Source organism: Microcaecilia unicolor, chromosome 9 (assembly GCF_901765095.1).
Source record: "Microcaecilia unicolor chromosome 9, aMicUni1.1, whole genome shotgun sequence".
Lineage (NCBI taxonomy): Eukaryota > Metazoa > Chordata > Amphibia > Gymnophiona > Siphonopidae > Microcaecilia > Microcaecilia unicolor.
Window position 1 is genome coordinate 7,763,533 of NC_044039.1, and position 27,311 is coordinate 7,790,843.

Here is a 27,311-nt window from a genome sequence, read left to right on the forward strand (position 1 = left end):
CTAGATGACACATGAGGTCACCAGGCAGGCAAGTGACCAGGTGATCCTCACGTCCACCAGCCACCCAGCCATCCATGTGCCTAATGATTGAATCACCAACTACAACAGCCGTCCTAACCCTTCCCTCCTGAGCAGAAGCTTCTGGAGACACATCCTCGGTGCAAGAGGATATTATATTTTTTGATGAATTGTATGTTGTTTTAATTATGTATGTTTTTATGGAAACCACCTAGGGTGTGGGTGGTATACAAAATTTTAAAATAAATAAATAATCCCATGGTGGACAGATCCTGGCTACAGGATTGCTTCCTACTTCACCAGGGTGATGCTTTCCTTTTAGGAGACCTCCTTCCAAGGCAGCACAGGGGCTGCCATACTGGAGATGGGACTTCTCTACAGAATCCCTGTAGGCCTCCTCTATATACCGCCATCTCTCTCAGCTCCTCCAAGTCTGCTACTGTAGCCTCAAAAGAATGGACTCATTCTCTGAAAACTAGGAGCTCTTTGCATCGAGCACACACATATAACTTCTCACCACATAGCCACTTAACACCACTGCTAACTGTGGAGCTAGCAACAGTCACCGCTGAATATATGGAATAGATTTAAATGCCACAGCCAGCATTTAAAAACGGCTCTGACATTTGAATATTGGTCAGTCATTTTGTCTCCATGATGAAACAACAAATTTATGCTGCTTGAAGGAATGAGATTGTTCAGTCCTGCTGAATCCATTGCCAGTGACTTAAATCTAAATCTTTTATTAAAATTAGCACATTACAGATGTCAGTGATTCCCAATGTATCTTTCCTGATAGTGTAAGAAGGCCACAGTTAGACAGGTTTAAGAAATCAATAAACAGATGCTTACCCTGTGAAATGTGCGCTTCATTTTCTTAACAAGTTTGGCTTCCTTTGATAGAGATGCACAGAAAAGCTAAAGAAGATAGAAACCCTTAGAATAAATATTGAGTTAGGCTGCAGGAAATAGAAAAAAAAAAGGTCTGTAAAACATTGTCCAAGACTACAGCTGGCCCGGTATGGCAATGCTTATGTTCTACACAACTACCAGTTCACGTCCATCGAGAGATTGTCCTACGCACAATTCAGAAGTGTTAGGAGCCCTACCTAAACCAGCACCAACTGAAATCTTAGTCGGTTTTGATAACTTTCAATGAATCAGGGTAAGGAGAGAGCCTAACAGCAGACCTGGTACCCGTTTGGCATTGTTTAGATTTTAGCAGGAAAGGTACAGAACAGATCATTATTACGCAAAACGGATAACACAACTTGCATTAAACCTTGTAAGCTGTGGTGTTCATGGAAAGTGTTGTTAACTTCCCCAGAGGGCATCAGGTCGATAAAGTGTGACTTGATTCTCCCAAGGAAAAACTTAAAAGAGTCAGTGCTTATGAACCCCCCCCCCCCCCCCCCCCCCCCACACACACATACACAAAAAAAATTCCTAAGAAATAAAAGCCATCCATTATCAATGTTCTAATAAGAGCCCCCTCAACCCAAGTGGTGGCAATTAATCCCATGTTTTTTATTTATGTATCTAATATTAAAAAAAAAAAAAAAGAAATCTTTGGTGGCCTAATTTGGTAAATACTGCCACTTTACATATAGGTTGTGAAAACATGTAACTATATGTAAAAGTGCTGGCCAATTATACTTCGAAGTTGCAAAATGTCTACTTCAATATGTAATTGCCAGCAGATAATATGTGGAAGATGCTGGGTGATGCTATTTTTTTCTTCTAGATGCAACCTTGTAAAATCACTCCGCCCTCTGGACTTGCTAACAAAACACATGTATTTGCCAGCATCATACATATTTTACAAAAGGCTCTGCATTTGGCAAAGCTTTTTGTAAAATATTGGGATAAAATGTGAATATCCTGATGTCCTCCCTTGATTGTCCTATGCAAAATGGGGCACGAGTACCTGGTAGAATCCCAAAACGTAGCAAGATTCCAGGCTACCAAACCCCAAGGGATAAGCAGTGGATTTCCCCAGGTTTACTTTAATAACAGGTTATGGACTTTTCCTCCAAGAACTTGTCCAAATCTTTTTTTAAGCCACCTGTGCTAACTGCTTTTACCACATCCTCCAGCAATGAGTTCCAGAGCTTAACTTTTTCTAGAGAGAAAAAATAGTTTTTCTATTTGTTTTAAATGTGTTACTATTTAACTCTATGGTGTGTTCCCTAGTTTTTTGTACTTTTTCAAAGAGTAAATGGTCGATTCACATCTACCCATTTCACGCCACTCAGGATTTTGTATACCTTTATCATAACTTCCCTCACCCATCTCTTCTCCAAGCTGAAGACTCCTTTGTAGGGTAGTTATCAAGGTGCGTTATTTGCTCAGGTGTTGTAGCGCACTAACACATGTTAAATTACTATAACACATGTTAGCTTAATTTACCATGAGTTAAATAGTAATGAGTGCAAAATATGCAAATGTATGTCAACTAGCTCATTATTATGTAAATTCAATAACAGGCCTTACTTTCTTAATCCCTGGTGTCAGCTGGGTTTGAGGCAGGAGTGATCCCACTAGCTCCTGCCTCTTCTGCAGCCAGGCTCAAAATGGCATTGGTGACCACAAGCAGTGCTGTCATGGTACTACCACTAGGGGTCATGATGCTGTATAAAGGTCTTTTGTCCTTATATAGCAATTTGACTCCCAGCAGTAGTACCATAAGCCTACCACTAGTCATCACTGGAACCATTTTGAACCCAGGACTCTGATGGAGCAGGAGCAACTGGGGTTCACTCCTGTCCCAAACCCACTAAAACTAGGGATTAGGGAAGATAGGCCGGGAGGATCCTAAGGGGAAGTGGGAGATTCTTTGCTTGTACCTGAGGACATCTTCTGGGAGAGGGGTATCATCGAGGTGGGAGGGAGAAGTATTTAACAGGGCTTTGGATCTTTTGGATCAGCTTTGAGACCCAGGGAAGTACTTTGGGGGGGGGTCTTTGGTGCGGGAGGATGTCTTTTGGTGAGGAAGGGAAAAGGGGCAGCTCCTCACTGCTCAGCACTGGCCCTTTTAAGAAGTGGCCTAGGAGCATCAGACCCCAGCTTTGTGGTCTGATCCTCCCAGGAGGTTAATTGCAAGTTGAATTATTGTCATACTGTGGGAGTTGATAACCTGCAGTACTGAACTACCTCCAGTAGGTGAGTCCCTCAGTAAATTAAGATACAATAAAAGTCCACCTTGGTAACTACCCCCTTTTGTGTGTTTTTGATCTGATGAATAGTGAAGCAAACACACACATTCAGGATGATGCTTGTCACTACACACTTTAGTCCAAATTGTGAAAGCTTTTGCTTTTTTTTAAGTATCTGGTCGCCGCATCTCAAAAAAGATATAGCAGAATTGGAAAAGGTGCAGCGAAGGGCGACTAAAATGATAGCGGGGATGGGACGACTTCCCTATGAAGAAAGACTAAGGAGGCTAGGGCTATTCAGCTTGGAGAAGAGATGGCTGAGGGGAGACATGATAGAGGTATATAAAATAATGAGTGGAGTGGAGTGGAACAGATGGATGTGAAGCGTCTGTTCACGTTTTCCAAAAATACTAGGACTAGGGGGCATGCGATGAAACTACAGTGTTGTACGTTTGGGAAGCTCGCCAGGTGCCCTTGGCCTGGATTGGCCGCTGTCGGGGACAGGATGCTGGGCTCGATGGACCCTTGGTCTTTTCCCAGTGTGGCATTACTTATGTACTACACATTTTAGTCCAAATTGTGAAAGCTTTTGCTTTTTTTTAAGTATCACATTTGCATCAAATATTGACAGTCTCTAATGGAAGATGGAATGATGATGAGCCTAGAATGATAATGAGCAGCACATGACAAACTAGGAGTAGAGAGAGAACACAGAGAGTCAAGATTTTTGACAATGGTTTAAGGGCTTTAACAGTCTCGTACCAGATATCTCCACATTCAGGAGTCTTCTCACTATCTACGTCAGCCTTCTTTCTATCTTGTTTATTAAGTTCGTTTTGAGACAGAGACCATACTTACACAGTTTCTCATGTTCTCCTTCAGAAATGCAAAGCCATCGATCATGTTCTCTGTGCCCGTCCCATCTTTGATGCTTCCTAAAACATCTTTCACATAGAATGACAGCAGCTGATCTCGAACATGGCAGTTCTTCTAATGTACGACAAAAGTGATGATGTCCATTAAATAATGTCTAGGATTAGCTAGGGAAACCCCACTTATTTCTCAACTAAAAGCAACACTAGCGTCCTCAATCAGGACCAAAGTCAGACGCATCTATTAATTCCCTGTGTGTTACCAGTGTTAATTAGGAACTTTGGAGCTGCTTAGTCATTAAACTGGAGGAGTGGCCTAGTGGTTAGGGTGGTGGACTTTGGTCCTGGGGAACTGAGTTCGATTCCCACTTCAGGCACAGGCAGCTCCTTGTGACTCTGGGCAAGTCACTTAACCCTCCATTGCCCCATGTAAGCCGCATTGAGCCTGCCATGAGTGGGAAAACGCGGGGTACAAATGTAACAAAAATAAAATAGATACTATTTGAGATTCTACATGGAATGTTCCTACTATTGGAGATTCTACATGGAATGTTGCTATTCCACTAGCAACATTCCATGTAGAAGGCTGCGCAGGCTTCTGTTTCTGTGAGTCTGACGTCCTGCACGTACGTGCAGGACATCAGACTCACAGAAGCAGAAGATTGCGCGGCCACATTGGTGATCTGCAAGGGCCAACTTCTACATGGGGGGGGGTCTACATATCAACGGAGCACGGGCAGGGCATAGGCAAAGCTCCCACTAACACCCATAACTTACAGAATACTAAAAAAAAGTTTGTTGGTCAAGAGTTATGACTTAAGGAAGTCATTTTATAAGTGAGTTGAATGTGTAGAACAGTATTTTACGAACTGGAGTGCCTGAGGTATAAATGAATAAAAGTTGATGCTCTGAACACACACCATCTGAAATTCAGCCAATGTGGAGTAGGAAATAAGTTACGTGCTAAAGGTACTGAATTTAGGGGCACATATTTACACCTGCAGAAGTGGGTAGGTCTAATTGTCGGCAGTAGATGCTTTTTATGCTGGGATTCTAGAATAGAATCTTGGCACTTAGATGCCTTTACAGAATTTGCACTCAGCATCTAGGCGCCTAATTTTGGAACCGGGTTATTGAATTGCCCCATATGCCCCAGTTTTGGTGGAAAACACCCCTCCTGCAGTAATCTATTCACAAATACAGTCGGCCAGAGAAGACGATCCAATGGTAGTTCTCTAAACAATGAACAATATCCCCTTACAAATTTTTTAACCCGCACTCACCTCCCTCAATGAAACAAGCAAAACTTTCTCCCACAGACAATAGCTAAGACAGAAATCAACTCTTCATTCCCTCCTTCCACCCATCCCTCCACCTGAGGTACTTGCTAGGCTCCACTTACAACGAGCAGCAACTGAGACCTGCCTGACAACTTACCTTCTCCTCAGAAGAAGAAGGAAAGTCAGCTGCTGCAAGCTCTCACCACCTCGGGTTTTCATGGGACACAATATGTATACTTCAGTACCTGAATTCTGTGGCATAATTGCAGCTCCCCACAATCTTCTGGAATTAATAATGTTTCTTCTCCTGCTTAATCTCCTCTTACAACATTCAATCTGCTGGTGCCACATCATCCTACCGAAGCCATCTCTAGACTTTTGCCAGTACCTCTCCAACTTCCTACGTTTCCTCTTTGTTTCTAACAGCAGATCAGAATACCATAAACTTCTTCCCACCCTTAAGAGCATAAGAGTAGGCCATACTGGGTCAGACCCATGGTCCACCTAGCCCAGTATCCTGTTTTCCAAACAGTGGACAAGCCAGGTCACCAGTACCTGGCAGAAACCCAAATCATGGCAACACTCCATTCTACAAATCCCAGGGCAAGCAGTTGCCTCCCATGTCTGTGTCAATAGCAGACTATGGACTTTTCCTCCAGGAATCTCTCCAAACCTTTTTTTAAACCCAGATACACTAATCGCTGTCACCACATCCTCTGGCAGAGTTCCAGAGCTTAACTATTCGTTGAGCGAAAAAAATATTACCTCCTATTTGTTTTAAAAGTATTTCCATGTAACTTCCTCGAGTGTCTCCTAGTCTTTGTACCTTTGGAACGAGTAAAAAATCGATTTACTTCTACTTGTTCTACACCACTCAGGATTTTGTAGACCTCAATCATATCTCCCCTCATCTGTCTCTTTTTCAAGCTGAAGAGCCCTGACCTCTTTAGCCTTTCCTCATACGAGAGGAGTTCCATCCCCTTTATCATTTTGGTCGATCTTCTTTGAACTTTTTTTTAATTCCACTACATCTTTTTTGAGATACGGCAACCAGAATTGAACACAATACTCAAGGTGCACACACACCATGGAGCGATACAAAGACATTATAATATTTTCTGTCTTAGTCACCATCCCTTTCCTAATAATTCCTAGCATCCTGTTTACATTTTTGGCCACCGCCATACACTGAGCAGATTTCAGCGTATTCTCTACAACGACACCCAGATCTTTTTCTTGAGTGCTGACTCCCAAGGTGGACCCTAACATCAGGTAACTATGATTCGGATTATTCTTCCCAATGTGCATCACCTTGCATTTGTCCACATTAAATGTCATCTGCCATTTGGACGCCCAGTCTTCCAGTTTCCTAAGGTCTTCCTGCAATATTTCACAGTCCGCACTTGTTTTAACAACCTTGACGCTACCCATGCTTAATGGGTGCTGAAGAGTCTACCACTCCCTTCATAGTACCTTCCCAACTCCCCAAGAGGCTCACTGATAACATACCCTTCCTCTCTCCAAACCTCTGTGAGACCCCACTCCCTACTCCGCATTGGCTGAATATCAGAAAGTATGCTTTCCAAGCATCACTTTTATTCATTTATACCTTGGGCACCTAAGATGTCCTGCTTCGGTTCATAAAATACTGTTCTACACTTTCAACTCACTTATAACATTACCTCCTTTATGCATAACTCATGACCAACACACATTGTTAGAATGTGTAGCAACGTCAATGGTTTGGGTAAGGCCTGGAGAGAGTTACCAGCAGACATGCCAAAACCTTAACCTCCCAGTGTGCTTCTGGAGTCAGCCCAAAAAACGTATTTTTTTTTTGTCCAGGCTTTCTCTGTGTGACACAGTTGGGGACCAGTTGGTTGTGAGCTGTTATTTTTGAGGGGTTTATGTTCTGGGATCTTGCCAGGTACTTGTGACCTGGATTGGCCACTGTTGGAAACAGGATACTGGGCCTTTGGTCTGTCCCAGTATGACAATGCTTATGTTCTTATGTTGTGATATATGTGCTTTTTATTATTATGTATGTTATGCTGTGAACCGCTTAGATTTAAGCACGGTATAAGTTTTATAAATAAATCAATATTGGTTACTAATGTAATACCGAATACAGTTTAAATGTTTATTTTTAATCTTTAAGGCTGTGAATGGTAATACAAATTCTGTTTTGGTTTTGTTGGTTCAGCGTTATGAACCATCTCGTGTACTGCACTCACCACAAAAAAGAATTTTAATCTATCCTTCATTGATTAAACTAGGAACAAAATTTTATGGTTTTTAGGAAAATGTTGATAATCTTTTTATTTGGTAGAGTTTATTTATTAAGTTATGGATGTCCCTGTCTATATGACGTTGTTTATCATGAATGTCAAATTTTAACTTGCCTAGAAATGGTTCAATAGATGAGATATAAGTATATATATATATATATATATGTTTTTTACACTTGTACCCTGCGCTTTCCCACTCATGGCAGGCTCAATGTGGCTTACATGGGGCAATGGAGGGTTAAGTGACTTGCCCAGAGTCACAAGGAGCTGCCTGTGCCTGAAGTGGGAATTGAACTCAGTTCCTCAGGACCAAAGTCCACCACCCTAACCACTAGGCCACTCCTCCACTGTTGCTACTATTTGAGATTCTACATGGAATGTTGCTATTCCACTAGCAACATTCCATGTAGAAGTCGGCCCTTGCAGATCACCAATGTGGCCGCGCAGGCTTCTGCTTCTGTGAGTCTGACGTCCTGCACGTATGTGCAGGACGTCAGACTCACAGAAACAGAAGCCTGCGCAGCCTTCTACATGGAATGTTGCTAGTGGAATAGCAACATTCCATGTAGAATCTCCAATAGTAGCAACATTCCATGTGGAATCTCCAATAGTAGCAACATTCCATGTAGAATCTCCAATAGTATCTATTTTATTTTTGTTACATTTGTACCCTGCGCTTTCCCACTCATGGCAGGCTCAATGTGGCTTACATGGGGCAATGGAGGGTTAAGTGACTTGCCCAGAGTCACAAGGAGCTGCCTTGTGCCTGAAGTGGGAATTGAACTCAGTTCCCCAGGACCAAAGTCCACCACCCTAACCACTAGGCCACTCCTTCACTGTTGCTACTATTTGAGATTCTACATGGAATGTTGCTATTCCACTAGCAACATTCCATGTAGAAGTCGGCCCTTGCAGATCACCAATGTGGCCGCGCAGGCTTCTGCTTCTGTGAGTCTGACGTCCTGCACGTATGTGCAGGATGTCAGACTCACAGAAACAGAAGCCTGCGCAGCCTTCTACATGGAATGTTGCTAGTGGAATAGCAACATTCCATGTAGAATCTCCAATAGTAGCAACATTCCATGTGGAATCTCCAATAGTAGCAACATTCCATGTAGAATCTCCAATAGTATCTATTTTATTTTTGTTACATTTGTACCCTGCGCTTTCCCACTCATGGCAGGCTCAATGCGGCTTACATGGGGCAATGGAGGGTTAAGTGACTTGCCCAGAGTCACAAGGAGCTGCCTGTGCTGGGAATCAAACTCAGTTCCCCTGGACCAAAGTCCACCACCCTAACCACTAGGCCACTCCTCCACTGTTGCTACTATTTGAGATTCTACATGGAATGTTGCTATTCCACTAGCAACATTCCATGTAGAAGTCGGCCCTTGCAGATCACCAATGTGGCCGCGCAGGCTTCTGCTTCTGTGAGTCTGACGTCCTGCACGTACGTGCAGGACGTCAGACTCACAGAAACAGAAGCCTGCGCAGCCTTCTACATGGAATGTTGCTAGTGGAATAGCAACATTCCATGTAGAATCTCCAATAGTATCTATTTTATTTTTGTTACATTTGTACCCTGCGCTTTCCCACTCGTGGCAGGCTCAATGCGGCTTACATGGGGCAATGGAGGGTTAAGTGACTTGCCCAAAGTCACAAGGAGCTGCCTGTGCCTGAAGTAGGAATCAAACTCAGTTCCTCAGTTCCCCAGGACCAAAGTCCACCACCCTAACCACTAGGCCACTCCTCCACCACCCTAACCACTAGGCCACTCCTCCACTCCATTTGAATGAATACATGAACGAAGTTGGTAAAGAGTCAGAAACTGACGTTTATTATTCAAAATGAAGAACCTTCACTTTTCATCTTTACTAAGACCAGCTGATGATTCTGTAGGTCTATAAATTTTCTGCTCAGGACGTCCAGGGCCAAACTGCATTAGATTTATGCCTATTAATCCACTATCTCCAGGAACTGAACCCGAGAAAATCCTGCCTCAAAGACGAGCCTAAGAGAAGCAAGTAGAAGATCTCCAGAGTAAAACTTCTGGCACAGATACGTTGATAAAAAAAATGTCAAACTTACCATAAACTGCTTTCTCAGCTGGTTGCTCAACAATCTTTTGCTTGTGACATTGTCTTTCTGTAAAATATAGCAAAACTCTGAAACCTCTTGTCCTAGGTGCGTCCCTTCCTTTGTGCAAGAAATTGGTGTTACTTACTTGAACGGAGGCTTTGAAGGCTGTGATCCTTTTGACCAGATATTCAGTGACTTGGGACATTGTCTCTTTGTGACACTTTTTGTTGGCTAGCACGGGGAGAAGTTTGGGCTCCTCAGTAAGAAGACCCAGAATGACTGAAAACAGCACATATATGAAAGCAGAATTCGTTAACATCCTCTCTACCTATCCCACAGCTGACTGAGTGGAACGTAGAAACGGGCTAGTTGACAAAGGTTAACTTGGTTTTTCTTAACCCTCAGTAATTCTCTGCACTGAGATTTTAGCCTTAGATTAATTTACAGTTCATCAGCCCAAAGATCATGTTTTATTCATTTTTTACCACATTTAAAAAAAAAAAAAATCCCTCGCCTCATCATTTGTGACGTGTAAAATTCAACTTCAAACTTACCGGCAAAATAGAGCTGTAGGTTTCCAAGAACTGAGAGTTTATTTACCACATCAATTTTTGTTGTTTTTTTTGTTTTTTAATGTGGTTACCTGGTTAACAGAGTAACATAGTAGATGACGGCAGATAAAGGCCTATACGGTCCAATCTAAGGCTTACCAGCTTGTAGTTTCCCACTTCTTCCCTGCCCCCGCTTTTGTGGAAAGGGGCCACATCAGCTCATCTCCAATCCCTCAGACCTTCAACGGTCCCACCAGGACTTCTCCCTCAATATCCTGGGATGTATCCATCTGGCCCCATAGCCTTGTCCACGTTCAGATTTTCAAGCAAAGCATAAACTAGTATTAAATCCAGAAAAAAAACGATAACTTCATGGATAACGGGTTCTGGACCTAGCCCATCTTTAACACCAACTTTGTTTGGTAAGCAAATACCTACAGTACACTCATTTAGATACCTAGGTATTATTATTGATTCCACCTTATCCTTTAATGAGCAAGTAACCGATGTGATAAAGAAATCATTTTACAAATTCCGTAAATTACGCTTGATTAGAAATTCCTTAGATAAATCTTCCCTGCGTACACTAACTTATGCTTATATCTTATCACGTTTAGACTACTGTAACATAGTGTGTGCAGGTCTTTCAAAATTTAATCTAAGACGAGTACAGATGATACAAAACATAGCAGCTCGTATCATCTGTAGAGCTTCAAAATATGATAGGATTACTCCATTGTTATATCAATTCCACTGGCTTCCAATAGAAGCAAGGATAAAATTTGAAGTTCTGATATTGACACACAAAGCTTTTTATTCATTTAGTCCATCATATCTGTCTAACCTTACCATCCCCTATACACCAATTCGGACACTGCGGTCATTTACTTGTAATTCCATCTCCATCCAAAGCTAGATGTGAATCAACTCGAACATCGGCATTCTTTTTTCTAGCTCCGTCTCTTTGGAACTGTCTTCCTAAAGAACTTAGACTTGAGGGCTCTTATACTCATTTTCGTAAAGCTTTAAATACACGTCTCTTTCAAGAGTCACTAGAAATAATCACCTAAAATCAAAATATAGGAAAAGTAAAACAAACTGAAAGGAAAACAAGAAAAAAAAAAGCCCACGGTTTGTGAAATCTGTACGTGTGTTGACTTTTTGTAGTGCTTTCCTATCACAAATGGATTTCAGAGTATGTTTATCTACTGATTTTAGTGTTATTTTATGTTATTTTATATTGTAAACCGTTCTGATTTACTTTTGTAATAAGTGACAATCTAGTAAATGAATAAACGATATAAACGCTTTCTTCTGTGAACAGTACAATATCCACTCCATTCCCAGATATTCCCTTGGCAGCCAACCGCAGTCCTTCAGCATTTCTTCCGCGAACACCAAAGAAAAGTATTTGTTTAGTAATTTAGTTTAAGAGAGAGTTAGTCGTCATTGGCAACTCCATTAGCTACTTATTATAAAAATGAAACCCTCAAATTACGCTTTTCATAATTTTGAATAGTAAGACATACATTCGAACATTTTTTCACATCAATGTCAGCAACAGCTGTCTACGGGTAAATAGATTAAAGAAGTATTTTAATCCTTTTCTCATATTCCCACTGCAATAACGAGCTTTTGTTATCCTGAGGCACAAGAACCAACACTTCATTATGGACAGGAAACTCTGCTACTCTATATGGAATTGTACATAGACACCCAAATTCTATATATGGTGTCCAAATGCGGGTGACAATCAAAAATGAGTGTGCAAATTAATTGGTTCATGAGCCAATTAATTGCAATCAATTGTTGTTAATAATCAATTATTGCAGTTAATTGCCATTATTAGATATTTGTGCGTGCGCTATTCTAAAACCCCCATGGGCCTAAATCCCTTGCGTGCAACTGAAAAGTGGGCAGGCGTGTTTCAAAGTATTTCACATGGCGTTATGGAATAGCGTCATGACCATGTCCAAATGCCAAGAGTTGGGTGCTGGCATTGACATCAAGTTTCAGGTGGCTTAAATACTGGCACACAAAGTTTGGCACAGGAACGGGTTCTAACCGCTATTCAATAACGAGCACCCTTTACAGAATAGTGCTCCATGCCAATTTTTTCCAACACCCAAATGTGGGCGTCATTTACTAGATCCGGCTCTCATTGTCCACAGCCATCCTAAGACACCCAAACATTCACGCTGAAAAATACACATATTCAAAGTTATTCGAAGACGTTAAACCGCGGGAGGATTGTGAAAAATTTACAAGAGGACCTTACGAGACTGGGAGACTGGGCATCTAAATGGCAGATGACGTTTAATGTGAGCAAGTGCAAAGTGATGCATGTGGGAAACAGGGGCGTAGCCAGCCTTCCGTGGGAGAGGGGTCCAGAGCCCAGGGGGAGGGGGCACATTTTAGCCCTCCCCCCGGCGCCGCCCCCCCCCCCCACCGCCGACATTGCCGCCCCCCCCTCCCGCCGCGAACCCGCCGCCGCTGCCGCCTACCTTTACTTTTGCTGGCGGGGGATCCCACTCCCCGCCAGCCGACGTCTTCTTCTTAGTCGCTTCCCGCTCTTCAATTTGTTTGCTGACGTCCTGCACGTTGCAGGACGTCAGCAAACAAATTGAAGTGCAGGAAGGACTGAGAAGACGTCGGCTGGCGGGGAGTGGGATCCCCCTGCCAGCAAAAGTAAAGGTAGGTGGCGGCGGGGGCGGGTTCGCCGGGAGGGGGGGGTCCTGGGGTGACTCTGCGGGGGCCCCGGCCCCCTCAGGCCCCACGTAGCTACGCCACTGGTGGGAAAGAGGAACCCGAACTATAGCTACGTCATGCAAGGTTCCACGTTAGGAGTCACGGACCAAGAAAGGGATCTAGGTGTTGTCGATGATGATATGTTGAAACCCTCTGCTCAGTGTGCTGCAGCAGCTAAGAAAGCAAATAGAATGTTAGGTATTATTAGGAAAGGAATGGAAAACAAAAATGAGGATGTCATAATGCCTTTGTATCGCTCCATGGTGCGACCGCACCTCGAATATTATGTTCAATTCTGGTCGTCGCATCTCAAAAAAGATATAGTGGAATTAGAAAAGGTGCAGAGAAGGGCGACAAAAATGATAAATAAATAGAAATAAAACAAAACAGAGAAAAGAAAATAAGATGATACCCTTTTATTGGACTAATACATTTTTTGATTAGGTTTCAAATGTAACCCTTCTTCTTCTTCAGATCAGAAATAAGCAAATGTTGGTCTCTGAAATAATATGAAAATGTTTTATGCGTTAAGAATGATCCAGTCAAAAAAAAACCTTTATTGGACAAGAAGTCACATAGAGGGGCATAATCGAACGCGAACGCCCATCTCCATGGGCGTTCTATCTCCGAGAACGGGTATGTGAAGGGGCGGGACAGACCGTATTTTCGAAAAAAAATAGGCGTCCATCTTTTTTTTTCGATAATACGGTTTGTGCCGGGCAAATGCATCGGATTTGTGCGGATTTGAGCTGGGCGGTTTCGTTTTCCAGCGATAATGGAAACCCTTTAATGTGCTCGTGTTTGTAATGAAACCAAGTTTTTTTAGAAAATTCTTTGCTTTTTTCTTTTTTTCTTATAATTTATTATTTTTCCTTTCTTTAAAGATATATTATGCTACAAATTTACTTAGCTTTCTCAGTGAAAGCATTCATTTTCCAGTTCCCGGAAGTTTATGAGAAACAGGACACCACTAGATCTAGCAGGTCCTTATTTAGGGATGCATCAAATCTTGGTGACATCCCTGACTGTGGTGTTGAATATCCTGGGATCGATTTGCAGTTTGAAAGGAAAGTTCCCACAGTAAAGATGTACCATGTTTTCAAGTTTATTACTATTTTATAAACCACCTATTCTGGTAACTAATTGGTTTACAAAAATCTCATAATAAAAGAACAGAAACAAAAAAAAATGCAATATTCATATTCCATAAAAGAAAAAAAAATGCTAAGATGGCGGATTTGTGACCGCGTCTGGGAAGAGAGCTCTTTGCTGCACGAGTGAAATAGATTTTTCCTACCGCAAAATGCCGCATACAAAGCGGAAAGGAGCTGTGAGGATTCCTCCGCGACCCGCAGCTGCTTCCTCTCCACTTCAAGGCAGCATTGAGCCCTTCCTTTCGCGTTCGTCTCATAGATTAGAGACGGAGACGCCTGCTTTAGGGGCAGCCGGTGGAGCGGTTCCCCTACTGGGCCTTGAAACATCGCTATCTCCGCCTCCAGAATCAAGCTGTCCTCCGTGTCCGGCGTCTGTGATGGTGGAGGGAGCAAGCACCCGAGACCCCATGGAGGTGATCTAGGTTGCTGCAAGCGGAGACCCTTTACCACAAGAAAGTAGCCGAGAAAGAGGAGTCCCTGTGTTTGAGGGACCCGGAACAACTCCGGAGGTGAATCTGGAGAGGATATGGCTGATGCTGGGAAAAATCGACTCTACTCTTCAAAATACCTCTGAAAAGGTAAATACTTTATCCCTGAAATTTGAAGACATGGTGAAAAATTTAGAAATGGTGAAAGAAGAGCTGACTACACAAGTTAAAGATTTAAAAAAAGATGTTGGTCAATTGCAAGAATTTAAAATCACGGTAATGAAAAACCAGTTGGCAATGCACAGAAAACTCGAACAGATTGAGAACTTCAATAGAAGACTAAACTTCCGAGTACTGAATTTTCCTAAAATTCCTGGTAAAACACCTATTGACTTATTTAAAAAATACTTGTTGGAAAATTTGAAAATACCGCAAGAACTTATTCCCCCTATAAGTAAAATATATTACTTGCCAGCAAGATTTGCTGGGAAAGAAGGAAATAAAGATGGCCTCGGAGTAGAAGGAGTAGATCTCAACAACTTATCAGCAATTTTAGAACAATCTATTGAAATTGTTCCGGAGAGGGCTACCCTCTTGGTTTCCCTGGTATTTGAACAGGACTTTAACACAATATTTAAGTTGTACTTTAAATATTCAAAAGAACTGTTCTTTGGAAACAAATTGTGGATATTTCCTGACGTTACTAAGGTAACTCAGGAACGGAGAAAATTATTTTTACTAATGAAACAGGATGTCATTAAGTTAGGTGGCTCATTTTTGTTAGCATATCCTTGCAAATGCTTGGTCAAGCTCAGTGGGATAAAGTATGTATTTTATCACCCAGAACAGCTGAAATCCTTTCTGGACATGAAACAACTGCATGCAAATATAGTAAAATGATGAGAGACGAATTAGTGCACATAAACCGCGTTATGTATAATTTGGCAATAATACCTTTAAATCTCCACTGATTATGTAACTCCCCCCCCCCTTAATTGAGGTTTAAGAAAGCTGTTAAACTTATTCTTGTTTAATTTTTTTTTTACTTTAAAAATTTTAAATTGGCTGTTTTTCTGTAACAAGTTTTGCACTTGTAAGAAATTAAAAACTTATAAATAAAAATATTAAAAAAAAAATAATAATAATCAATAATCTCACTATGTCGCTGTGTCTCAGGCTCGGCTCCCCCCCCCCTCCCCCCCCGACTAGGAGATAAACTAAGAAGAAGAAAAAAACTTTTACAAATTAGTACATTTTCATACCTACTTTAAAATTCTGGAATGACATCTCCAATCATAGAAAATTTAGCAAAGCATTCACCGTAAATAATTGGTGTGCTTGAAACCCCAAACTGAGGTCTCAGACAAAAAAAATGACACTATAAGCAACACAGACACCCTGTTATACTTGTGCAGTATGAAATACCAGCATCCATTTTCAGAATATAAATGTGTAGTTTTTGTAGATCAAGTAAAGAATACGATCTGGGGTGGTAACAGGGACCACCAGTTATTACAACATCAGCAAAGGTGGATTTAGTAACATAGTAAATGACGGCAGAAAAAGACCTGCATGGTCCATCCAGTCTGCCCAACAAGATAAACACATATGTGCTACTTTTTGTGTATACCTTACCTTGATTTGTACCTGTCCGCTTCAGGGCACAGACCGTATAAGTCTGCCCAGCACTATCCCCGCCTCCCGCCACCGGCTCTGCCACCCAATCTCGGCTAAGCTCCTTAGGATCCATTCCTTCTGAACAGGATTCCTTTATGTTTATCCCAAGCGTGTTTGAATTCTGTTACCGTTTTCATTTCCACCATCTCCCGCGGGAGGGCATTCCAAGCATCCACTACTCTCTCTGTGAAAAAATACTTCCTGACATCTTCCCTGAGTCTGCCCCCCCCCCCTTCAATCTCATTTCATGTCCTCTCGTTCTACCGCCTTCGCACCTCCGGAAAAGGTTCGTTTGCGGATTAATACTTTTCAAATATTTGAACGTCTGTATCATATCACCCCTGTTTCTCCTTTCCTCCAGGGTATACATGTTCAGGTCCACAAGTCTCTCCTCATACGTCTTGTAACGCAAATCCCATACCATTCTCGTAGCTTTTCTTTGCACCGCTTCAATTCAATTCAATTTATAAATTACAATCCATGATCCCCAAGGGTTTAAACAATAAAATAGAATGGAAAGCCTTTTTGTACCGTTTGCAATACATCGAAGATCATTAAACAAAATTGTTCATCCCATGAAGATGAGATAAAAGTTAGAGAACAGCCGATTGGTTGCTTTGGGATAGCGTCCTTTTAAAATCACCAGCCGCCATGTTTAGACTGGTTAAAGAAGACAACTCTAGACCAAGAGCTGGGATAAGACTTTACCCTACCGTTTCTTCCCAACAATGTGCGTCCAGTGCCCTAGATTTTATCTATTTGTTCTATTTTATGCAGGACAAAAAAAGAATATATGCTGAGCGGTTTGTCTCCTGAAGAAGGAAGTGGTGAAACGGAGGCGCTCTATTGAGCAAACCAATGCTAAGAGCATTTAAACTAAGATAAGTGACTTTGGTGTCCTTATGGCATGAAATAGAGGCCTGATAAGAAAGACGTGCAAGAATAGACTGCATATAAGAGAAAAATCTATAAAACGTTAAAAATAATTGGAAAAAGAAAAAAAATTAAGAAAAAGGTGTAAGGCAGGAGGTTTTTGGCTAATGAGGAAGTTCGCAATGAAACTGAAAAATTTATAGCCGAGCATCTGAAGCCTTTTCCTCCTTGTTGAAAGAAAAGTAGACTTGAATAAACTTGCTGGAATAGATGGCCATTTTTTTAAGGGGCTTTTTACCCGCTGCAGTAAAAAGGGACCTGTTACACGGGGAAAATGGCTCCCATCGCTGCCACAGGGCCCTTTTTCCTGCAGCTTAGTAAAAGGATTATTCATCAGCACACAAAACATAGCCAATGAGTAGAATACTGTATAGTCAATCTATCAAACAAGGTTTCTACTGTTTTCTGAAATTTCAAGTAACTTTGTTCTATCCTAATATGGAAAGAGAATGAATTCCAAAAAGACACACCAGTAACAGAAAATATGATGTTGGACACACTAAAGAAATGCACATTTCTAAAAGGAGGATGAAGAATTCGTTGATTATGCAATCAAGATGTAAATCTAAATAATAGGACAAAAACTATATTTATCAATAATTTAGAAGTAGAGCCATAAAGAATCTAAAACAAACAAATAGGCTGCTTTGAATAAGATCCATTCACTTACTGGTAACCAGTGCAGTTTAGCAATATAACAGGATACACTGCTAAACCTACTGAGCCTAAAAATTAGCCTAGCCACGGTATTTTGAATAAGTTGAAGCTTCCATAAGTATTTATTTTATTTATTTACTAGTAAAAAAAAGCCCCGTTTCTGATGCAAATGAAACGGGGGCTAGCAAGGTTTTCTTCAGAGTGTGCATGTGGGAGTGTGTGTGTCCCTGCCCTCTGCCCTCTCTCCCTTCCCCTGTGCTGTCTGTCCTCTCTGTCCCCTCCCCCCCTGGGAGTCGAGTCCTTCAGTGTTAAGTTTCCTGCTGTGCTGTGTTACAGAGATAGTGAGGGCTTCTGCCCTCTCTCCCCTCCCCCCTCTGAGTCCTTCACTGTTACAGAGAGAGCGATTTGATTTCGTGCTTTGCTGTGTTTTCCTTCACTGTTTGTGTTACAGAGAGAGCGAGGGTGGGGCAGACACTCACGGGGAAACCGGATATCTCTCCCCCTTCACACTTCCGGCTGGGCTGGAGGCTTCATTTAGAACGTTGGTGGTGCCTTTTATATATAGAGATTTTTATTACATTTGTACCCCGCGCTTTCCCACTCATGGCAGGCTCAATGCGCCTTACATGGGGCAATGGAGGGTTAAGTGACTTGCCCAGAGTCACAAGGAGCTGCCTGTGCCTGAAGTGGGAATCGAACTCAGTTCCTCAGTTCCCCAGGACCAAAGTTCACCACCCTAACCACTAGGCCACTCCTCCACTTTAGAAAGCAGGCCTAGGTAAAGAACATTACAGGAATCCAAAAGTGGGAGAATTAACATTTGGACTAAGAGAGCAAATGTATCTCGATCAAAAGAACGATCTTAATAACCGCAATTGCCTTAATCTAAAGAGCGTTTTCCGCCATCGTTGATTAATTTGAGGAGCATACGTCAAAGACGAATCAAGAATCACTCCCAATAATCTGGATTCAGACTCAACTGGCAGTACTTTATCAGTAAGCAAAACAACTGATGAGGGTATAAACTCCAGAAGTCTTGAACCAGAGAACCTTTGTTTTATTGGCATTCAGTTTTAACTTATTATTCGGAGCCCAATCCTGAATTCTATTCGTAGCAGACAGAACATTATTGACAAGGTCTGAAGTATCAGCAGGAACCAGTAACAGTAACATAAGGCCGTCTGTGTACTTAGAAACAATCTTTAGTTAGGCTCCTTAAGACAAACATGATCCACTTTTTTGTTTGGAAGGATAGAAAAAAAAAGATGTTTTTTTTTTAAACTACAGTTGAAGAAAAATCTTAATCGCCAAGATAACATAGTGTGTTCAATTCTGGTCGCCACATCTCAAGAAAGATATAGTAGAATTGGAAAAGGTGCAGCGAAGGGCAACTAAAATGATAGCGGGGATGGGACGACTTCCCTATGAAGAAAGACTAAGGAGGCTAGGGCTTTTCAGCTTGGAGAAGAGACGACTGAGGGGAGACATGATAGAGGTATATAAAATAATGAGTGGAGTGGAACGGGTGGATGTGAAGCGTCTGTTCACGCTTTCCAAAAATACTAGGACTAGGGGGGGCATGCAATGAAACTACAGTGTAGTAAATTTAAAACAAATCGGAGAAAAATTTTCTTCACCCAACGCGTAATTAAACTCTGGAATTTGTTGCCGGAGAACGTGGTGAAGGCGGTTAGCTTGACAGAGTTTAAAAAGGGGTTAGACGGTTTCCTAAAGGACAAGTCCATAAACCACTACTAAATGGACTTGGGAAAAATCCACAATTCTAGGAATAACATGTATAGAATGTTTGTACGTATGGGAAGCTTGCCTGGATTGGCCGCTGTCATGGACAGGATGCTGGGATCGATGGACCCTTGGTCTTTTCCCAGTGTGGCATTACTTGTGTACTTAAATGATGACATATAGAAACTACCATGGCCCCTCTTGTGTGCCCAGTAAAATGGTTAGGGTTGTAACTGTTGCTCCATGCAGGTTAACCCCTCCCCTCCCCCTTCATACTGTATTTTGAAGTGCGAGTCATTTTCTGCTTCTCTAAGATTTCTAGGTCAACTCCATTTTCATTTCAGAGTCGGTTTTTATAGCTCTCACATACCCTGATTCACAAACTGGCCAGGCAACACCTTGGCACTCTCCTTTCATCCCACACATCACCCTCCAAAATATCAACACATGACAAATCACCTAGAAGAAGAGTGGATTCATTATGGCCACAGCACTGTACTGCTTAACAGTTTACAGTACTGTGCAATTATATGCATGAATGCAACTTACAGTATAACACAATTACATAATGAATCCTTTTCAATATTCTATTTAGATCATTTCAGGGCAGGGTGTCTAGCCTTCTGAGTCACACAGCTCCAGCTATTTCCGCCTTACTAACCAGCCAAAGCACATTTCTGTCCTGTCTGGACGTAGACCATAGAAGTCCCGATGTATTACCATCACTCATCAGGGGTTGCCGTAAAAACATATTCCCCTCGTTAACCATTGACTCCTTTTCTTGATGCCTTCAGCCCCTCCATTCTGTCAAAGTTGGAGCAGCAGGCAAAATGGTGATTGCACTCTTGCAACGCCCCTCTTCATGCTTCTAGTCTCGACCCGCCTTAACACACCTCTAAGACTTCCCATCATTCCTAACTGTAGCTACCCTCCATCTCCCTACCCTTGACTACCTCCCATTTTCTTATCCCTGTTCTAACCTGCTTTAGACCTACTTATTACCCCTCCAAGTCCCCCAAGTCTCTTCTTTCCTACCTACCTGTCTCCCTTCCCCCCTCCCTATTGCCCCAAAACCCTTTCCCAAGCCAAGTGCCAGGCTGCCGTCCATTTGTGTGTCTGACTTCCCTATGGGGCAAGGCGGTCATTGACCAAGATATGACATACCTCAGATAAGTTTCACAGTCACTCATTTGCAACATATAATTCTTTATTGATAAAAAAAATATATTCAGCAATACAAAAATAAAGTGTGTTTTGGTTCCAAATACAAATGTTGAAAAAAAATATTCATCAAATACTCAACTTGTTTAGTAACATAAATAAATACAATTCCAATAGCACTCTTTTATGGTTCTACAATACATTTAAAAATAATGCAGATGACACTTTAAAATAAATAACTTCACACAGACATAAGTAAATTTTATAATAATCACATTAAATAAATAATGTTAAATATTTTAAATATATAACAAACTTATTTTTCCAGAAATAGCACTATATTTCATCTGAAAAATCCTTCTCAATCCAGATTCTGTTCACAGATGGCCCAGTACAGAAACCCGCACATGGCTGGTTACCTATTATTCAAGGGGACCCGGGTTTTAACCATTGGCCCAAAATGAAAGGAGACATTTGGGCATTATATGTCGGGTGTTAAAGACTTTCACTACAAAAACAAAAAATATTATACAAATGATCTGTTTCTCTACATTTTTACCAAACAGGAGAAAAATAGTGAATTTCATTTATTTTACCTTCCAAAGCCACTTTTTTGTTAATTTGCTTTTTAAAAACAAAGCTCACCATTTTCCTCCGTGTAACTGGCCATATAACTTGCGCAGCATTTTTCAAAGGGAAAAGTATGCACATAACCTCCCTTTTTCAAAAGACCCCACAGGACGTACGTGCACACAATTTCACCTGCACCGAGGTTTATTGTACACACTTTTATAAAATGTGTTTATAAACCCAAATCCTGCCCCAAGGAACATCTCTAATCTGGTTGGATGTAAATTATACATATGCAGGGTGTATGCACGTAAGTTTAGGTGTATAACCTCTAACAATTGGATAATGCAAAACACACAGAAATTCCTTTTAAAATGCCTCAAAATGTTCCAGAATACGTTCGTTTTTCAGAAGATTCTTTGCAGAGGGAAAGTGTACCTTCAGCAAATCCTGAGGAGGCTAAACTAACTCTGTGGCACTTTGTAAACAGCTTTCGTGCAAAGCCCCTTTGGTGAACAGATCTCTTAAAAGACACTGGATTTTTCTCACTGGTGTATCAGTTCCAGCCTGAGGTAGTGAAGTCTGTGCTCTGCTCTATTTACTCTTTTCTGGTTGACCCTGCTGGCTTGGCTTGCAGGAGTCTTTCCTGGGAACAGGAACTCTCCAGGTGCTGAAATAGCAGATCCAGTTCACCAATGGCCTTGTTCCTCCAGCTCTCTCCCAGCTATAAAAGAGGGATAAATAATTCAGCCACTTTTGTTGTTACTATTACACTTAAGCTATTACCAGCAGATACCTGGACAGTCTGGGTTATTTTGCATAGATAACATAGGACAACAATCCCTCAATAAAGTCTTCAGATTGTCTGTTATCCCTTAGCCAATGGAAACACAGGAAGATTTCTCATTTTCATACTGTATATACTGGGGGTAATTTTCAAAAGGATCTTGTGCCCAATTTCCAAAGAAAAGGGCACGCATATGCTGCCTTTGAAAACTGGCCATGTGTTCTGTGGGCAGATTTTTTCTGCAAGTGCGGTTTTCCAGCTCTTCCTTGTGGAGATGCAAGTGCAGAGTGTGGGCAATTTTCAGATACGGGAGACAATTTTAAACAGCATTTTTAGTAAGTAAAGCATGTTTAATAAGCAAAAAAAATGACTATTTCAAAATTACATGTGTAGATCCATGCATCCACATGTGTGTGCTGACAATAGCACATATGTGTATTTCTGAGAGCCTTGTGTGGGCATTCACTGGGCAATATTTGGGCAGAGCTATGGCAGAGCTGTGAGGTACACAAATACTAGGTACCTTCATAGAGGCGGAGGAACCTAATGGTTAGTGCAGCAGCCTGAGAACCAAGGGAACCGGGTTCAATTCCCACTGCAGCTCGTTGCAACTCTGAGCAAGTCACTTAACCCTCCATTGTCCCAGGTACAAATAAGCACCTGTATACACTATGTAACCCACTTTGAATGTAGCTGCAAAAATCACAGAAAGGCAGTATATCAAGTCCCATTTCTCTTTCCCTATTTGAGATTCTACATGGAATGTTGCTAGTGGTTAGTGCAGTGGATTTTGATCCTGGGGAACTGGGTTCAATTCCCACTGCAGCTCCTTGTGACCCTGGGCAAATCATTTAATCCTCCATTGCCCCAGGTACAAAAACTTAGATTGTGAGTGCCGTAGGGACAGAGAAAGTACTTGCACATAATTAATGTAAACCATTTTGACAAATAGGGGAAGCATTTCAAAATCACTAACATATATTATGATATAAGATCACATGCTAATTTGTTAACAGATATTCTCTTTGTCCAGGAAAGGGGTGTCATTTTTTTTCATGTCAAAGCAGAGGGATCCCACCCCCTCTCCCCCAACCCAATATTGAAAGGGTTAAACTGCATTACCTCTCTTGTTTTGTTTTTCAGCTTCTCAAAATTGTTCTCAATTTGTGGCTTTTGCTCTGTATGTTTCTGCAAAAGAAATACAGTCGTTCAAGTAGGTTCACACAAAAAGCATGTGGGTTTTTGCAACCTTGTTCAATCAAATTTGATTTCAAAGCTAAGGGCTTCCACATCTCAATCTGAGGTTTCCTCTCTTGTCTCATTAGAAGGGCACCCCCATCACTCTGCATGGTTACAGATACCAATGCAGACACATGTGTAAATCCTGCTCCCGTAGTATAAACAGGACCTGGGCTAGGCTGGTTCAGGGGGGTCACTGAAACTTTAATAATGGCTCTCAAGGACTTACGCAGGCTTTCAGCTCATTCTGCATTTTTATCAGGAAGTTGGTGACATCCTGGATGTGATGGTACTGGCTCTCGGATTCAGGCAGAAGCACTTCTTCCAGCGTAAAATTCAGAACTTTCTTCATCAGGTAGCACTGATCCTTAGCCTGCCAAAGATGGGAAAACCAAAAACAAATAAAGTGAGCGAACGGCAGCGCGTGAGCAGATAAGAGAATGTTAAGTAAGACTCATTATATACAGCGCACATGCATGTACGTACATGGATTTATATACAACTTTTTTCAAATGACATTCTAGTGAAAGGGTCTTGACTCCGGTTAACAGACCAGGTTTACAGGATGGTCACAGTGAATAGAAATCGGGTTCGTTTCCATCCTTTGGGTGGTGCATAATCAGCCCTGAGAACTGAAATTCAGACCTCTGTCTCCCTTCATTTTAAGAGAACGTTAAATGATACATTGTAACTTGATTGCAGTCCTTACAATGCATCAACTGTTCTGCTCCTGCAACTTATATATCCAAACAAGAGAGAGCTGTGATGACTTCCAAAGGTCACACCGAATGTCCATCATCATCATCTCTGGATACATTTTATACTGGTTTAAACATACTTTTTGCATTTTATACTTCATATTCTGCACTGTGTGAGAAAAGGAGCCTTAGAGGAATAAACTCCTACCACACTTCCTTTTTCTAACTGCATGCAAAAAACAAAAAAAAAACCTCATTCCTGCTAACCCTCAAATTCAGTTGCAGCAGGGTTTCCTTTGCTTTACTGAAGCACTCTTTGAAGTTTGTATACCTTGCAGAACATTACTGAATCCTTGCCAGGACGTTTCTTACCTTCACACGCAGGAACAGCTGGCTACTGATCAACCTGTTCACCGTGTCCTTGTCAGAGCTGCTGGCCTGTGAGGAGGGAAAGGAGAAGGTGAGTAGGGATAGAGAGAAAGGAAGAGGAGATGAGATCAAAGCGAGAGCAGGGGGGCTACTAGTCACCTAGGACAGGCTAATCCCACTACACGTCTAAAGAAATCTGAAATATAAGTCCATGCTTGGAATGGGCCAAACCCTGGACTGGCTCAACTTGTCCCAGATGGAATGCAGCTGTCTGTCCAGTTACCGCAGTGCATCCACCGTCTCTATTACCTGCTTGGCGAGGTCGTTGATGCACTTCCTCATGTAGTGATTGTCGAAGTAGCCTTTTCGGAGGATGCAGGATGAGTTGCAGCCTACGGTGGCACCGTCTTTCTTTAGAGGTACTGGACTGATGAGGAGGAAAGGGAGACAGTAGAAGACCAAGACCCAGGATAGCACAGAACAGTTCATCCATTGCTGCAGGACACCCATAGCTCAAACCCAACCCAGCTGCTAATTCCACTCCAACCTGCAGCAAATGCCCTACACAGAGAAAGACAATGCAGGAGAAAAGCAGAGGTTAAGTTTGCTAGTGTCACAAGATTAGCATAAGGAGAAAAAAAATTCAAAAGTAAGGCACCTTAAGAAATGTTACCTTTCCTGGAAGGTATATGCACAGGTGAATGATGGCATCGTCTTTTATAGAGATGGATCGGTTTCATTTTTCCCTAGTTGATACAGGTTTTAAGAATGACATCAGTGGCTTATTAATTTTCCAGTCTGTCTTTCTGAGAAATTTTTGACCGTCACTGGGAACCCACATGATACTGTCTCAGGCAGGCTTGAGTTTCTTAAAAGGAACTCCTGTGGCTTTTGCGTTTTATTTTGTATTTTTAATGTCGGAAGCTTCCTTGTGGTGGTCAGTGAATGAAATGACTTGTACAATAAAAGAAAAATATTTCTTACAAATGAAGTGACACAGCACGTATCAGAAAGATGGGGGGGGGGGGGGAAGAAAAAAGAATCTTTTTCTTTCTATTTTTTTTTAACCCGGCAGTTTAACTCTGCTTTTTGGGTTTACAGTCCAGCTGGAAGCACTGGCACAATAAGCCTTCCCTCATTACTACCCAGAGAATCGTTCCACTATTTTCCATCCCCTCTCACTTAAGTTCGGTTGTGGTAACAGGCCTTGGCTGGGAGACACTCACCAGAGGAATCATAGGTCCTAAATCTACCCACTAGGTGTCACCATTGCACAATGACTGTTATGCCCACTCCTCCAAGAGCTATGAATTTGGTTTCCCAGACAGTCTAGGGCAGAGATGGCGAACCTATGGCACACGTGCCAGAGAGGGCACGCAGAGCCCTCTCCCTTGGCACGTGCGCCATCGCTGGTCCGCCCACTCTCCCTCCCTTCGGCCTCCCTCCCGCCCTCCCTCCAACCCAACAAGCATCAGGCCGCCCGCCCGTCCTCCCTCCCTCCCTCCCAGCACCAGGAACCCCCCTCCTCCTAAAATTTAAAAAGCGTACCGTCCTCGGAGTTGGGGTTAAGGCGGCGTGCGTCGACAGCGAAGCACGTGTTCTTCGCTCGGCGCGCCTTCGGCCTTCCCTGTCTCTCAAGCACTGGTCCAGAGCTTGAGAGACAGGAAAGGCAGAAGGCGCACCAAGCGAAGAACACGTGCTTCGCTGCCACTGCCAACGCACGCCGCCTTAACCCCAACTCCGAGGACGGTATGCTTTTTAAATTTTAGGAGGAGGGGGGTTCCTGGTGCTGGGAGGGAGGGAGGACGAACGGGCGGGTGGCCTGATGCTTGTTGGGTTGGAGGGAGGGCGGGAGGACTGCCTGGTGCTGTCTGTGTGCTGCGTGCTGGGAGGGAGGGAGACCTAATGGTGGGTGCTGGGTGGGAGAGAGACCTGGTGTTGGGTGCTGAGTGGGAGGGAGGCCTGATGGTGGGTGCTGGGTGCTGGGAGGCCTGATGCTGGGTGCTGGGTGGGAGGGAGGCCTGATGTTGGGTGCTGGGTGGGAGGGAAGCCTGATGGTGGGTGCTGGGTGCTGCCGGGTGCTGGGAGGGAGGGCAGGGGGGAGAGGAGGGTTGCTGGACATGGATGGAGGGCAAGAAATGAAGAAGAAAGGAGAAAAGTAAAGAAATAAATAGAAAGGAAGCCCTGGAAACGGAGTTAAGAGAACAGATAGAGAGCAGCAGAATCAGCGACTAGAACCAATATGGATAGAAAAACAAAATCACCAGACAACAAAGGTAGAAAAAATCATTTTATTTTCATTTTAGTGTTTGGAATATGTCGAATCTGAGAATTTACATCTGCTGTCTTATTTTGCACTGGGTAAACTGGAGCTGTAACAGCTTACAGAAATGATTTATAATGGAAGAAAATCATGTTATTTTTTTCTCCTATACTAGTATAATATTTTCAATGATGTCTGTTTATATGCGCTATCATAGGGCTATCATGTGGCTATCATAGGGGTGGAGTCATATGTGGTGACCCCACCCATAATAAGTACCAGCACTTTGCAATAAATAATTAGATTTTGGGTTGCTGTTTGGGCACTCGGTCTCTGAAAGGTTCGCCGTCACTGACCTAGGGAGTGGAATATCAGAGCCAGGAATCAAACCCAAACCTGCCCTTATGGCACTGCCAGTGAGCCACTAGGCCAGGCCACTGAGATTTTTGTCAGACCTACTGCTTCAAACGTTTTGCTTATTTAATTTCCTATCAGCTAGGGTAAGAGATTTATAGCTTCCAAACATTATTATATCATTCAGTACTACTGGTGTGCTATTGAGAATCAAGGGACATGACATTAAAAGGGTCTTTCTCTGAGAAGGGAAGGTCCTGGACCGACTGGCCCATTTACTCAGAGGC

At 42.4% G+C, this 27,311-nt stretch overlaps 2 protein-coding genes across 2 annotated transcripts in view; both read right to left on the minus strand.

Annotated features, from left to right (window-relative positions):
- LOC115477759 overlaps positions 1 to 21,414 on the minus strand; it is a 66,672-nt gene extending 45,258 nt beyond the window's left edge. Inside the window, exons 1-3 of the mRNA XM_030214827.1 lie at positions 21,390 to 21,414; positions 9,838 to 9,971; positions 4,032 to 4,163 (exon numbers count right to left, since the gene is read on the minus strand). Of these exons, the coding sequence (XP_030070687.1) occupies positions 4,032 to 4,163; positions 9,838 to 9,971; positions 21,390 to 21,414 (291 nt within the window). The remainder of the gene's footprint in view (positions 1 to 4,031; positions 4,164 to 9,837; positions 9,972 to 21,389) is intronic.
- Positions 21,415 to 21,855: 441 nt separating this feature from the next.
- On the minus strand, positions 21,856 to 24,917 carry IL22 (interleukin 22). Its single transcript, XM_030214828.1, has 5 exons — positions 24,717 to 24,917; positions 24,411 to 24,476; positions 23,570 to 23,713; positions 23,224 to 23,289; positions 21,856 to 22,038 (listed from the first exon to the last, which is right to left on the minus strand). Exons 1-5 carry the CDS (start codon positions 24,915 to 24,917, stop codon positions 21,913 to 21,915), a joined length of 603 nt encoding a protein of 200 aa, XP_030070688.1. The 3' UTR covers positions 21,856 to 21,912.
- Between the last annotated feature and the right edge of the window lie 2,394 nt (positions 24,918 to 27,311).